Genomic DNA, 14,457 nt, shown 5'->3' on the forward strand with positions numbered 1-14,457 from the left:
TCTCGGTAAGGTTTTCCGTATCGTGGCTCTCGGTGCTGGGGGTTTCGTCACGGAGGCTTTAAGTAGGCGGAAGGGTAGGTCAAGAGGCGGCACGGGGGCCCAAACCACGGGCCGGCGCGGCCGAGGGGGCCGCGCCGCCTAGGGTTTGGCCACCCTGTGGCCCCTCTTCGTCTCGTCTTCGGTCTTCGGAAGCTTCGTGTAAAAATAGGCCTCCGGGCTTTTATTTCGTCCAATTCCGAGAATATTTCTTTACTAGGATTTACGAAACCAAAAACAGCAGAAAACGACAAGCGACACTTCGGCATCTTGTTAATAGGTTAGTTCCAGAAAATGCACGAATATGACATAAAGTGTGCATAAAATATGTAGATAACATCAATAATGTGGCATGGAACACAAGAAATTATCGATACGTTGGAGACGTATCACTACCTAGCACTAGTACTATCGTAGACTGTATTTTGTATTCTGCGTACATAAAAAGCTGATGTGTCACTATAATTAGTGAGAGAGATCACAATGCTATCATAGGTAGATACTGTATCATTACATATAAATCTAAAATATAAATGTTAAATAGATCTTGTATATAATTTTGCATTAAAATTCTACAAACCAATAAATATAAGCAAACTATGATAGTACTACATGATAGCATACATTAGGGCGTACAATAGGGACATGAGCTTTCCTTAGAGATGTCACGCCGCACTTTTGCTTAGTTGAAGGAGAGAATGAAAAAAGAGAGGATTGTCTTTCCTTAGATGAGGGATTATCTCTTAGAAAATAAAAGAAGACTATTTTTTTTCATTGTACCACACATGTCTTCCCTTAGCTAGATAATTTTCTACCAAAATTTAATTAATTGTCATTAGTTGCTAGGGATGGATATAACAGATAATATTCGTATGAGTTATATCTATTGCATTCTCTAGATGGGGGAGTCAGAAAATGCACATCTTTGCTACCATTATACATTCCCTTTAAAGCTAATATCATATCAGGTCTCTCTCATTAATTGTACTTCCAGCGGATTTTAATTAAAGTTTTGGAAGGGTCTCAATAATAGTTCCCACCATGAGGTAGGTAGTTTCATGCATTTCACGCGACGTGCCGCTATAATTAATGAGAGATCATAGTGGTATGATAGATAAATACCGTATCATAAATATAAAATTTTAAAAATAAATGTCAGACAGATCTTGTACATATATAATTTTGTGTTGAGATTTTACAAATCAATATATATAATAAAACTATGATACTAGTACATGATATTGTACATTATAGAGCTAATATCACACAATAATATCATATGCATGATACTATTGTATATTTTTTTTAATAACAGATGCGCTTTATGCATGATACTACTATATGGTAGTATGCATTGTGACTATATGATACTATAATATCATACTCTAGTATCATAAGCATGGTATTACTATATGATATTATGCACCGTGACTAGTCTAATATATTTACTAAATATTTGTCAGATTTTAGTAAAAGGATGTGATTGAATTATAGTAGCGAGGAGAGAAGAATCACTGGATACGCACAATGAATGAATGACATGAGATTCAAACATAGAGGTCACCTGTTTACGAATAGGAAAATATTAGAGGACCTCAATGGCTTTAGTATACTCGTCAACAGGATAAAAGCAAGTAACGGCATCCTGCATACCCGCAAAAACCAAGGTGGGCACAGGCTAGGGAGCTCGCAACCGCCCACGCGGCTCCGCAAGCTCGCACGCCGCCAGGTGGGCGTCGCTCCCACACACTGCTCTCAGAAACTCGACTTCGATCGCCGGTCGGACAGGCCGCCACCAACCGCCCGCTCCCCCGCTCGCGCTCTTCTAGGATCTTTTCCTGGCGTGTGGCAGCTGCCGCCACGCCATGTATCCGTTCCGGCGGCTAGCCCTTCTCCTCGCCGCCGTCGTCTTGCTCGGCCCCGGCGGCGCCGCCCATGGGGTGTACATCCCCTACAACACATCGGTGGGAGTGGTGAAGGGGAAGCTGAACGTGCACGTGGTTCCCCACACGCACGACGACGTTGGCTGGCTCAAGACCGTGGACCAGTACTACGTCGGATCCAATAACTCCATCCAGGTTTTCCGTCATTTTTTTTCCGTATCTTATACTAGTACTTACCGTTGTTATGGGATTTCTGTCAAATGGTTTGGGTGTCTTCTTATTCTACCGTTTCTTGTTCGTCTGTTGAATCAGAACTTGGTGTTTCCTGAGGTTTTTCTTTTAACCATTTGTGTTTTTAATTAGCCTGTTTACCCTTGTTCTGGCATCTTTGGAATTGTGTCATACTTTCATGTCATGTAAATCTTGCTAGGTTTTCGTTATTCTTACAGTGAACAGTGAACTTCCACATTTACATTTCTGTCTGTAGTTCATTCGGACAACCTTGGGAATGAAAAACTGCAGTACATGATTTGGATACATCTGGTCGCAGGCTGCGTGCGTGCAGAACGTGCTGGATTCGTTGGTGCCTGCGCTGCTCAAGGACAAGAACCGCAAATTCATCTACGTCGAGCAGGTAAGGAAATTTACATGGAAGCAAGGTAAAAAAGAAGGAATCTGAGGTCGGAAGCAATTAGCTTCTTTTTGTTGCTTCTATAAGAATTTAAAATCCTGCCCCTTGCTGTTCGTTTCAAGAATCGTAGCTACATCAGCAAAAAAAAAGAGATGTAGATGTAAATCAGCACTTCTACATCTAAATGGACGGTGTTGACTTGCAAGTATGTGTACTTTTTTGGGTTTCGATGGTGTGAATTTTTATTCAGTAACAGTTTCTGTACTGTGATCTGTAGGCGTTTTTCCAGAGATGGTGGAGGCAGCAGAGCAACAGTACCAAGGATACCGTGAAGGGGCTGGTCAGCTCTGGAAGGCTGGAATTCATGTATGCTCCTTCTTGTTCCAAAGTTTTCCTTTTTTAGGTTGTGTTTCTGTTATGTATTGGCTGACATATTTGCTGCTTGTCATGTTGAAGAAATGGGGGCATGTGCATGCATGATGAGGCCACTGTACACTACGTCGACATGATAGATCAGACTACACTGGGCCACAGGTTCATCAAGGAGGAGTTCGGCCAGATCCCAAGGATTGGCTGGCAGATCGATCCATTTGGTCACTCTGCGGTCCAGGCTTATCTCCTCGGTGCACAAGTAGCTTATTCTATCCATTTGTGTCATAATTTCAAGTTTCGTGTAATTTTGACGCTTCCACAGAAAAAAACTAAACTGAAGTTCCTTATATAGTGAATTCCCCATTTGCATAACAAGATGAATTTCACACTCAAGATGACAACGGTGTACCATTATGATATAGTAACTAGGCATCACTCATCGTAGCTGTTCTGAACTCCGCAATACAGTAATACCTAAACTTTTGAGATAAGGTACTGTTAGAGTGTTAGTACATGTAATTATAGTACTTTATCTTAAGAGTTCAGGTATGCTGAGGAGCCAAGATCTCATCCAAAGCTAGATAAAAGCAATTAGGAGCACAAGATTCTTTTACCCCGTCTTGGTTGTTTTGCCTGTGCTAGTTTTGTTCTTTTTACAAGATTCTCTTGATACAGAACAACCTTGGTCCATATCCCACAATATTGTATCTCACAAGATTCTCTTGTTCCAAATCTTTTACTATCTTTCAGGTCGGGTTCGATGCTTTGTATTTTTCCCGGATTGATTACCAAGATCGAGAGGTAAGGAAGGGAACAAAAAAACTGGAAGTTGTCTGGAGGAGTTCCAAGACCTTCGGGTCGTCCGCTGATGTAAGTAACATTTTCTTTCTATTGTAAATGTCATAAAATAAAATTGTTGTTCTACAAATTTTGGTAAACCATATTTTATTTGAATGTTGGAAATCTGATCATTTTCTTTCAGATCTTTTCTGGTATTTTCCCAATAAACTATGAACCACCACCTGGTGAGTTCTATTTTGAAGTTGATGATGAATCCCCCCTTGTCCAGGTAAATGAATGAGAACTTCAGTTATTACATTATATTCAACACCAGAGGCGAACTTGATCACTTTTGTCAATGCAGGATGACCCCCAGCTCTTTGATTACAATGTTGAACGAAGGGTGAATGATTTTGTTGCTGCAGCATTGGCACAGGTACATTAGGGTTTCATATGCTCATACTGTTACGATGATATATATCTTTGCCAGTTATATACATTACAAGAAGTTTTATGCTGCCTATGTGTACTACAAACTTCTTATTTAATTAGAATGGCCAGCCAGGTGTCCCGGAAGGCTATAGCCAGCTATAGCCAGGCTATAGCCGGCTATTTAAAACTTTGATCATAAGTTGTTATCTGAAATTGAGAGTACAGCTTTGTTCTATGCTACTTTTTCGAAAAGGTTGTTCTATGTTACTGAGACCTATTTGCATTAGTGCTGAAAAATTATTATCTAGACTGTACCATTTCATACTTAAAGTTGTTCCATTCAGCTATACAGCTGATCATCCTTACTAAACTTGTTTCTATCTATTTTGTAGGCAAACATCACAAGGACAAACCATATCATGTTTACAATGGGTACAGACTTCAAATATCAATATGCTGAAAGTTGGTTCAGACAGATGGACAAATTAATTCACTATGTGAATAAGGTAAAGGATGGGTCTGAAGTTGGAATATTTCTGTATTTATTTTTTGTTCCATCGTGATTTTTTTTCCTGAAAAGGCTATATCCCCGGCCTCAGAATTGATGGATCCATTGACACGCAGACATCCATTTTATTGTGAAGTTTCAATCCTAACACATAAAGCATAAAACATAAATAAAATTTCACTGCACTACATAATCATATATTTTGAGATACCATGATAATTGTTTCGGTTATGGATCATACAATATATTTGAAATATGCTAAACTTCTCACAGTAATATATATGTACTAGTCGTGGGATGCATTAGATTTTTTTCCCCTGTGTCATTTAATTTGATAAGAACATAAATGTTTAAGAAAGGGTTCCATGCTTTATGTTTCTTGCTATTGATGCAACTTCATATATTTTGAACATTTTAAAGTGGAAAATACTCCCTCTGGCGCAAATTAATTGATGCAACTCCGGAGTAAACTTATACTGGACATAGTATATAGCTGCGCCAGTTAACTTTGGCCGGAGGGAGTACGCAAAATATTTATCTATAATAACTATTAAAGCATTATTATAGAACTCACGATACTTTTTCTGTTTGACCAATACCTCAGGATGGCCGTGTCAATGCTTTGTATTCCACACCTTCCATTTACACTGATGCAAAATTTGCTGCAAATGTGGCATGGCCTCTCAAGACAGATGATTTTTTCCCGTATGTTATATTCTGTATTCATAATTGGTATGGTTGACTTTGCTTTTCTTCTTTGGCATTCATGTGAGTATATTTGATCCACCAGATATGCAGATAAACCCAATTCATACTGGACAGGTTACTTCACAAGCAGACCTGCCTTAAAACGATATGTCCGCTTGATGAGCGGATATTACTTGGTAGTCTTGACTCCCTCTTTCACTATGTTTGCCTCCAGATGTAACATACCTACCTTCTTGCGCACTTTGTAAAGTTCATATCATATGCTTACATAAAGGTCAATATATTTTCACTTTTCAGGCAGCTAGGCAGCTGGAATTTTTCAAAGGGAGAAGCAACTCAGGTGTCACAACCGATAGTTTAGCTGATGCTCTAGCTCTTGCTCAGCATCACGATGCTGTTACAGGAACAGAGAAGCAACATGTTGCAAATGATTATGCAAAGAGATTATCAATTGGATATCAGAAAGTAAGCTTCACAGGGGAATTGTTGAAACCTATATTAGATGTTTAGGATATGATGGATCCATTTGGTTTGATTTCTTTTCCAGGCCGAGGAGCTTGTCTCGAGTTCTCTTGCTTGTTTGAGTGAGTCCGGCTCAAAATCTCTTTGTTCGTCCAAAACAAAGAACTTTGGACAGGTCGGTTTGCAGGGTTTTTTTTTCTCTTGATACGAAACTACCGTGTTACTTCAAATGAGTTACAGTATTTACTATGGACTGATATCACCTTTTTCCAGTGTCCTCTCCTAAACATTACATACTGCCCCCCTTCCGAGATGAACTTCTCTCAGGGTAGAAGCCTCGTGAGTTCTGTTTTCAACTCATGCATGACTCTTTTTAGGATGAAATTTGTATTATGTTTTCAATTCACTCGTGATACAAATCTCTCCTGCAGGTTGTTCTTGTATACAACTCTCTTGGATGGAAGCGAGAGGATGTCCTTCGCATACCAGTATGCACTTTTTGTTTCCTGGAACACAATTTTTTTTGTTGGTTTACGTTTTCCCATTCACAGATCCGTCCATATTGCATCCATCTATTTTGGATTTACATAATATGTGTTCAGTTAATGAATAAGACCACTACCATGAGTCTGATCCCCTTTAGGATGAAACTGAATGCGGCAATTTATGGAATTAACAGGTTATGAGTGACTCAGTTGTTGTTCATGATTCTGAGGGAAGAGTAATTGAATCGCAACTTCTGCCCATAGCTAATTCCTCATTGAACATACGGGACAAATATACAAAGGCTTACTTGGGTACATTGCCTGCTGCAAAACCAAAATTTTGGCTTGCTTTCCCTGCTTCTGTACCACCACTTGGTTTCAACACTTATTTTGTTTCGAGTGGGAAGAGATCAGGTAAATTCCTGTCTTTCATCCTGATACGTACCGATATCAGGAAGAATTACTCAAAAGCTTGACACTTTTTCTTTTGTGAATACTTTGCAGAATCTGTCTCTTCGACGTCCACTCTTTACTTCCAGGGAAATAAAAGTAGCAATTTTCAAGTTGGGCAAGGGCATTTGAAACTTCAATACAATGCAGCTGGGGCATTATCTGTGTATTCAGATAGCAAGACTAGGGTAATTTGCCAAAGTCCAGTATTATTCTCAATCGAGAACAACTTATGTCTTCCTTTCTTTTAACTCACAAGATTACTCCAAGTTATATAAATTTTCATATGGACATATCAAGTTTTACTAATACTTGTGATCTAAAATCAATCGTACTCATACACCACTAACATATTTCAAGGTTGAAGCAAATTTCGAGCAGAAGTACAAGTATTACATAGGAGATGATGGAAGTGGAGGTGACACACAGGTGCACTAGGTGTTTTACAAGTATTTCCATTTTTATCCCAAAAGTAGCAATTAATTTACCAATGTTTTCTTACATTTTTCCTGTATTGTAGAATTCTGGAGCATACATATTTCGCCCTAAAGATACCGTTCCTATCAAGACTGGTGTTCAGGTATGATGAAGGGATCAAAATATCTCTAGAATAACATTATACATCACCAGCATATGTTAAGAATCTTAAGGATGTATCAACAATCATCTTACTTCAGTTCTATGTTTCCCACTGAAAGGTTCCTCTCACAATTCTGCGTGGGCCCATACTGGATGAAGTTCATCAGCAGATCAATTCATGGATATATCAGGTTGTTAATATGAAACTTTATTGTCTCAAGTTAATGCCCACTCCGTAGCTTTTAGTTGCTTCGTTTTGTTCCACAATCCACATCTTAAGGTTTCAAGTGAAAATAGCCCTTTGCTTGTGATGGTATTCATTATGAATATTGTACAACTTGGACTCAGAAATTTATGGGTTTCTCTCCTTTGCACAGATCACTAGAGTTTACAAGGGAAAGGACTATGTGGAAACCGAATTCATAGTGAGTGCTCTGTCAATAAAATTCACCGTTGGTTTCCTATTCAAGGGCTTCATATTTTCCATCATAATTTGCTCCTCAATTTTTTTCCAATTGCAGTTTTAATCATATTATGACTAAATGTTCTTATTCATAGATTGGACCAATACCAGTAGACGATGGAAATGGAAAGGAACTAGCAACTGAAATAGTTACAAACATGGCAACAAACAGAACATTTTATACCGATTCCAGTGGTCGTGACTTCATCAAAAGGGTATGATGAATCGGAAGTTTATCTGATCTCTAGACAACACATATTTATTGTATTTTCTTATAAATATACTGTGAACGTAAAAATAGTTGACATGTAAAAATGTTAACGATTACAGTGCTACTTTACTGAAAACATGTCCGAAAGGATGATGGAGTGAAAATAAGTATTGTAATGGTTCACGATTATGTCATACTTATATTAAGATATATGTTGCCTTTTTCCTCCAGGTACGAGATTATCGGTCGGACTGGAAGCTCGAAGTGCACCAACCTGTTGCTGGAAACTATTATCCTGTAAGTTATTCCTCTGATATAACTATTGTGTGATGTGTCATGTTTTCAGTAAGGAAGTTTAGCAGCATTATAAATTGGTTTATTTCATCTTTTTTTATCATTGAGTCAATTATTGAAAGCGGTAGTTCACTTGGCATTTTTTACTCAGTTTATGCACTTTTTACTTGATTTGGTTTTTTTGATCATTTTTCTTAGAGGATGTTTGGGTTATCTTAAAGTCATTATGTTTTTTATTGGTTCTACTTGAAGATGGTAGCAAACATTTGATGCCAGCTAAATCAGCTCTCTTCAACTGGTGGCATTAGTATTTCCTTTTTGTTTTTGTACTTTAATTTTTTTTAAAGGAGGCAAAAACCCCAACTTCTGCATTGGTTGATGCACACAACCCATTTATAACAAAGTTTATGGAGGTTCAAAGTTGTAAAGTAAAAAGATACACACGGGATCCTTCTCCCAGAAACAGTATTATAAAAAGCACTCGTGCATAGCTAATCTTATTCCTAAACCGCCAACCAAATTGGTTGAACAAAGCCCATTCGACCATCTCCGTAGGTTCACCCAGAGTTTACGGTGAAGTGAGGACCACGTACAGATCCGATAGGTGATATTTTGGACAAACTGCAAAAATTTACAAGATTTTTCATTGTTGAAGACAATATCGCTACGGTGGTTCCAAATAGAATAAGCTAAAGGACCCACCCCACGTCCCCACGTGGATATGTGACTTTATTGGCTTGCTAACTCCTCTCAACCAGTTCCCAGACATATTTCGGATACTGATTTTTCGATAAAGAAAATATATTAATATTAAAAGATACCAATTACACCTAGCCTCTGCAACAACACATCAGCCTAAGAGCAGTACGGATGCGCACAGCCAAAAAAGGGAAAAGAAACTAAGAAACAAAAGTCCCGCTACAACATCCCAGACCTAGCAAGGTTCAATACATCCACCACCAAGACAACACCTAAATACAGACTCTCCAAAAGCGACGCCTCCAAGAAGGAAACGGTGCACAAGCGCCGTCGTCGCCCGACCAAAGATCTTAGGTTTTCACCCTGAAGATAGTTCCCACTCTCAAAATAATGCCTCCAATAAAGTCATTGCCATGCACAACCAGTTAAGGCCAGACCTTGGGTTTTCACCCTGAAAGGTAGGACGCAGAACTTCACCTGTGTTGTCGCCCCCACTTTCATACCACTGCTGCGGAGCCCGGAACGCCAAGCAAGTCCCTCAACATCGCGGAGACTTGAACCTCCCTTAGCTAGTCCTCCAATCCGTCCTTCATGATATTCCTTCTTCTCACTTCACCATGGACCAAAAAGTCACTTGATGTCAGCACATAATAGAGCTTCGCGCCGCTCCCTCCAGAACCAAATGGTCGGAATAAAAGCATGGGTACGCGCGACCGAATACCACCCGATCTAGCAAACTCCAGGCAAAAGATGCACTATTCCATTCGCCGGCAGAAGATTTCCGGAACTCATCACTCCAGCCAGATCAAAGTAGACTGGCCTCCGGCAGGTCTTCATCTTCGCATGAGAGAAACCCGAGGACCGCCACCATCAAAGCTAGACCAGCAGCCCCCACGCCGCCAGTCACTCGCCGGATCACCAGAGAAGAAAAAGGCGGCGCGGAGCACCGACGATGGCTTGGCAAAAGCCATGGATCATGCGTTGATTGGGTCCAAGAGGACCCAAATCATGCGTAGATCGCCGCCACTGCCGATCCGCCGCCGGGGGCGAAAGCCGCCACGCTCCACCCACTCCTCCATGGCGACCGGCGAAGTGCATCAGGTTGTGCCTCATCGCCTCCCATGATGCGCCTCATTGCCTCCCATGATGCCCGGTGTCCTCAGGATGCGCCTCATCGCTTCCCATGATACGCCGCTGCGGAAGCCCTCTCCACCCTATCGTCCTTCGATGGGAGGGGCGCCGCCACCGCCACTGGAGACGGCAGCAGCGGTGGCCTGAGGGGGTGGGGGATGAGGGTCCGCCGGGGGCTGGAGCCTAGGGGCCTCCGCTGCCGCCTGGGAGGGCGGCGGCAGGGGAGGGTAGGGTTTCGGGGAGGGGAGGGGAGGGTCTGGTCCGAGCAAGGCGTAGGGCATTTCAGATACTGATAGTGATAGGTGGTGGTATATTGAAAGTGAACTGCACGGTTTTCCATAATAACACCTCAAAAGGATATAGTAGGATAAAAAAAAGGTGGTTGATCGTTTGGTTGCAATCACAGAACAGATACTTCATGCTACCCTACCAATTAAACTTAGCCAAACTGTCTTTTGTTAGGACTAGTCCTTTACTAAGGTACCAGTTGAAATCTCCATGGCATAATAAATTACTTTCTCTTTTCACTAATATAAGACATTTTGGCAAACTAAATCAGTTTACTGAAACGTCTTGTATTAGTGAATGGAGGGAGTAACATTTAGTGGTATTTGGAGTACATTGGTAGGTAAGGGGTTATTGGTGATTATAAATGACCAGAAACTACAATGTATAGAGCCAAGTTATTTCATAGTTTTTCCAATATTTTTATATCTGTAGATTATTCTGCATTTTATTTGAAGATTGTGTTGCACTGATTCATGCGCAGATTGATGATACTGTATTTATTTCAGGTTAATCTTGGCATTTATGTGGAAGATGGTGGAAAGGAGTTGTCCATACTTGTAGACAGGTCTGTTGGAGGTTCCAGCATAAAGGATGGGCAGATAGAGCTAATGCTGCACAGGTACAGCGTCAAGGAGCACAGTTGTGCAGTATTTTGCGAAAAGTGATTTGGCTCTTCGGCACCAATGCTCTTGCTATTTAAAAAAATCGAAAATTATACATATTTGTTTTAAAAAATCTAAAAATAAATCTGGGCATAGCCAATGACGTAACCTACAAGCATGTAAAATTTTAATATGAAATTCTTTATATTGTAGGATACATAAAAATGACAAAATATGTTGAAATTTAGAGATTTGAAATATGCATACTCATATCCACACGTTTGTCATTTTTGTGTAGCCTAGAATATTTTGTATTTGAATTGAAATTTTGCACGTTTATGAAATAATTCATTGCTACACCATAATTTTTTTTATAATTTTTTTGAAACACATAAATGTTATTTTTAATTTTTTTAAAATAGCAGGAGCACTGGTGTCCAAGATCGAAAAATCTATGTCCAGTATTTTGCTATACTTCTTTCATAATTTAGTATTTCCCCTTTTCTACATATGCTTTTTAAAATCCTTCTTACTCACTGTAGGAGGCTAGTCTATGATGACGGCCGTGGTGTTGCCGAAGCATTAGATGAACCTGTCTGTGTCAATGATCAATGCGAAGGACTAGTTGTAAGTAAAAGGAGATACGTTTCCTGAGAAGTCAAAACAATTTTTTCTCTACTCGGACGAATTTATGGCATGAAACAAATACCACTAGTTATAACCTATTGCCTTGGTCAACCATTATCTAAACAATTGGCCTGATCAACTTATCTTCATAGAGGATGCAATTTACATCTTACCGAATCATGTTGGCACATATATTGAGATATATTTCGTGTGGCATTACAGATCAATTTGGTATAGTATTACATTTACAAGCACACAGTGTTGTGTATAAGTAGCATTTAAAGCAACTTAATATGATATTGACAGATTCAAGGAAAATACTATATGAAATTTGACCCACGGGGAGAAGGAGCTAGGTGGCGTCGTACATTCGGCCAGGAAATATACTCCCCTCTTCTCGTTGCTTTCTCAGAGCAGGTACAGTATGGAGTTTGTATTACTCATGGTTGATCTAGCAGTTACTCTCACATTCTGCAGTAGGTTATTCTCGTTTTGAACATTCCCCTACTCGTTTATTCAGGATAGAGGCGATTGGGTGAGCTCGCATGTTCCCAAATTCTCTGCAATGGATCCGACTTACAGCTTACCTGATAATGTTGCATTGATTACCCTTGAGGTATGTCCTTCCTAGGAGAACTGAAGATGCTGCTCATTCTAGAAAATGATTTAATATAGTACATGGCTACAATGTACAGTTTGTGAACCATGACTTAGCCAAAAAAAAAAAAAAAAAAAAATCTATGGATTGACCAAGAGATTGATGATCATAGTGTAGTATTTTACATTTATTTGGATATTTCTGCATTAGTCTAGGTAATTCATTTTTCCTGAAAAATTGAAGAAAATGTATTTCTGCTTCGGTTAATAATAATTTGACCATTTTACAGGAGCTTGAAGATGCAAGTGTTCTGCTTCGGTTGGCTCACCTATATGAGGTTTCATTCTTGTTCCCTTTCTTTCCCTCCCTCCAGCTAAGATCATAATTTTCGATTGTAATTCGTGTCCGGTGCATATAGGCTGGAGAACATAAGGATCTTTCTGCTCTATCGAGCGTCGACCTCAGAAGAGTATTCCGAGATAGAAAGGTTTTGTTTGTTAAACTTGTTTAAATTTACACCATTTCAATCTTCATCAATATTCTCAATCCTTTTCCAATTCCAATGATCTAGATTGGCAAGATCATCGAAACAAACCTATCAGCAAACCAAGAGCGCGCTGCCATGGAGAAGAAGAGGCTGAAATGGAAGGTGGAAGGGCCTCTCCCCGACCAAAATGTGGTCCGTGGAGGGCCTGTGGATCCTTCCAAGCTCATCGTCCAGCTCGGGCCCATGGAGATCCGCACGTTCATTATAAGCTTCAACCACCGGTGAACTAAGGTCTGAGCTTCTGCAAGAAGACAGCCCCTTACTCTAATGTTGTAATGTTTTTTTTATGTGCCGCTGTTGTAATGTTATTATGTTAACCCTGACTAGTGTCAACTCGTCAAATCGATTTTCTCAATTTCATAGAGAGAGCAACTACAAGGGCTTAATGTGCTTTCACTCTACACATATTAGTTTCTTTAGTAATGCAAGACTTTTTAGAAAGCTATAAATTATCCTTCTAAAAAGACTTATATTTCGAAACAGACGTGGTACAAGATGTACACCTGAACTTTCATTAATAATCATAAAATGCTCTCAAACTCAAGGTGGATCTGAGGGTATTTCTAGCAGCCCGACCCAAACGGACCGCCGCGGTCCGTTTTGGTCTGCGCGGATATGCACACATCAAAACCCAACCCAGCGGCTCGATGGAGATAGACCAACATGTCAGCGCTGACCCACTCCAAGCCCAAATTTGGGTTGCAAATGTGTTGTCGTAGACGCAACGCGACCGTGCATGTCTTCCCTCTTCGGCCCAAGCCCACCTAGCAGTGGGCCGCTCCGTCTTCAATGTTGGCCCTTCTGAACTACCATCAATGGCCTCATTTCATCTTCCATGCGTTGGACCTTCTATGCCATCATCAATGGCCTCGCTTCGCCTTCCGTGTGTGCTAGGACTAGCGGCCACCTCCGGGCCTTTGCACCACCATCAATGGCAGCCACGTCAGTGTCCTTTTAAAGGTATGCGGTCATGACTACCTTCGCCCACAGCGGTCCAAACCACTTCTATTTACATCCCCTCTTGTCTCCAGAATGCCGGCAACGAAAGGGGCGAGAGGACCATGGGCAAGGGTTGGCCGTGGAAGAAGATGAAGCACGGCGATGAAGCCAGGTCCTCGCGGCCCAAGCCAATGCGTGTCCGCGTCAACATCACCGTCGAGGTGGCGCGGGCACTGTACCAACACAACATATCTGTCGGGTGGGACGATGTGCACTTTCTCGGTGGCTGGCACCTCAACGCATGTAAGGTGGCAGTGCTGCCGCTGTCGCACTAGGATTCGGCGAGTGGAGATCTTGCGCTGGGCCCTCCTGCCTCCTGATCTACTCGCGGACGTCGCCTATAGCATCGACTCGGTGATGTGGGACACATGCCACAACGTAGAGTCGGATCCGCAGCGCCGCGTCGGGTTTCTTGACGATGATGAATACGACAACAGCGTTAGCCTGCCCCTAGATGTCAAGATGGGAAGGAGGGGAGGAACTCTTCTTCGACGAGCATGTCCCGAGAGAGGAGGTATGGGACAACATGGACAACTATCTAGGCTACCTCGCTACAAGCAATCCAATGAAGAGGGCATGGAGGACCAACTCCCCCGCATGCCACCCAGGTTGGACAAAAAGGAGGCATTCAAACTTGTCGTGAAGGCCTCCGAGCTGCAAGAGGTGGCTGAG

The 14,457-nt window shown here is 41.1% G+C and overlaps 1 protein-coding gene across 1 annotated transcript; it reads left to right on the plus strand.

Moving 5' to 3' along the window:
* The first annotated feature begins 1,901 nt into the window (after positions 1 to 1,901).
* Positions 1,902 to 13,011, plus strand: LOC124656438 (probable alpha-mannosidase At5g13980). Its single transcript, XM_047195184.1, has 29 exons — positions 1,902 to 2,114; positions 2,470 to 2,553; positions 2,828 to 2,916; positions 3,007 to 3,181; positions 3,673 to 3,792; positions 3,905 to 3,991; positions 4,067 to 4,138; positions 4,527 to 4,640; positions 5,247 to 5,347; positions 5,433 to 5,526; positions 5,648 to 5,815; positions 5,898 to 5,987; positions 6,086 to 6,151; positions 6,244 to 6,300; positions 6,492 to 6,711; positions 6,802 to 6,935; positions 7,108 to 7,176; positions 7,268 to 7,327; positions 7,446 to 7,517; positions 7,704 to 7,751; positions 7,885 to 8,004; positions 8,232 to 8,297; positions 10,919 to 11,031; positions 11,557 to 11,641; positions 11,948 to 12,058; positions 12,162 to 12,257; positions 12,529 to 12,576; positions 12,658 to 12,726; positions 12,811 to 13,011. The coding sequence occupies exons 1-29, from the start codon at positions 1,902 to 1,904 to the stop codon at positions 13,009 to 13,011; spliced, it is 3,042 nt and encodes a 1,013-aa protein (XP_047051140.1).
* Positions 13,012 to 14,457: the final 1,446 nt, after the last annotated feature.

The sequence above is a fragment of the Lolium rigidum genome, chromosome 5, assembly GCF_022539505.1.
Source record: "Lolium rigidum isolate FL_2022 chromosome 5, APGP_CSIRO_Lrig_0.1, whole genome shotgun sequence".
Classification (NCBI taxonomy): Eukaryota; Viridiplantae; Streptophyta; class Magnoliopsida; order Poales; family Poaceae; genus Lolium; species Lolium rigidum.

Bases quoted from the DNA above. Each gene is read 5' to 3' on its own strand.
- LOC124656438 (XM_047195184.1), top strand. From the start codon at position 1,902: ATGTATCCGTTCCGGCGGCTAGCCCTTCTCCTCGCCGCCGTCGTCTTG. The intron at 2,554-2,827 runs GTAAGGAAATTT...TGTGATCTGTAG, and splicing joins AATTCATCTACGTCGAGCAG to GCGTTTTTCCAGAGATGGTG. The intron at 7,177-7,267 runs GTGCACTAGGTG...CCTGTATTGTAG, and splicing joins GAAGTGGAGGTGACACACAG to AATTCTGGAGCATACATATT.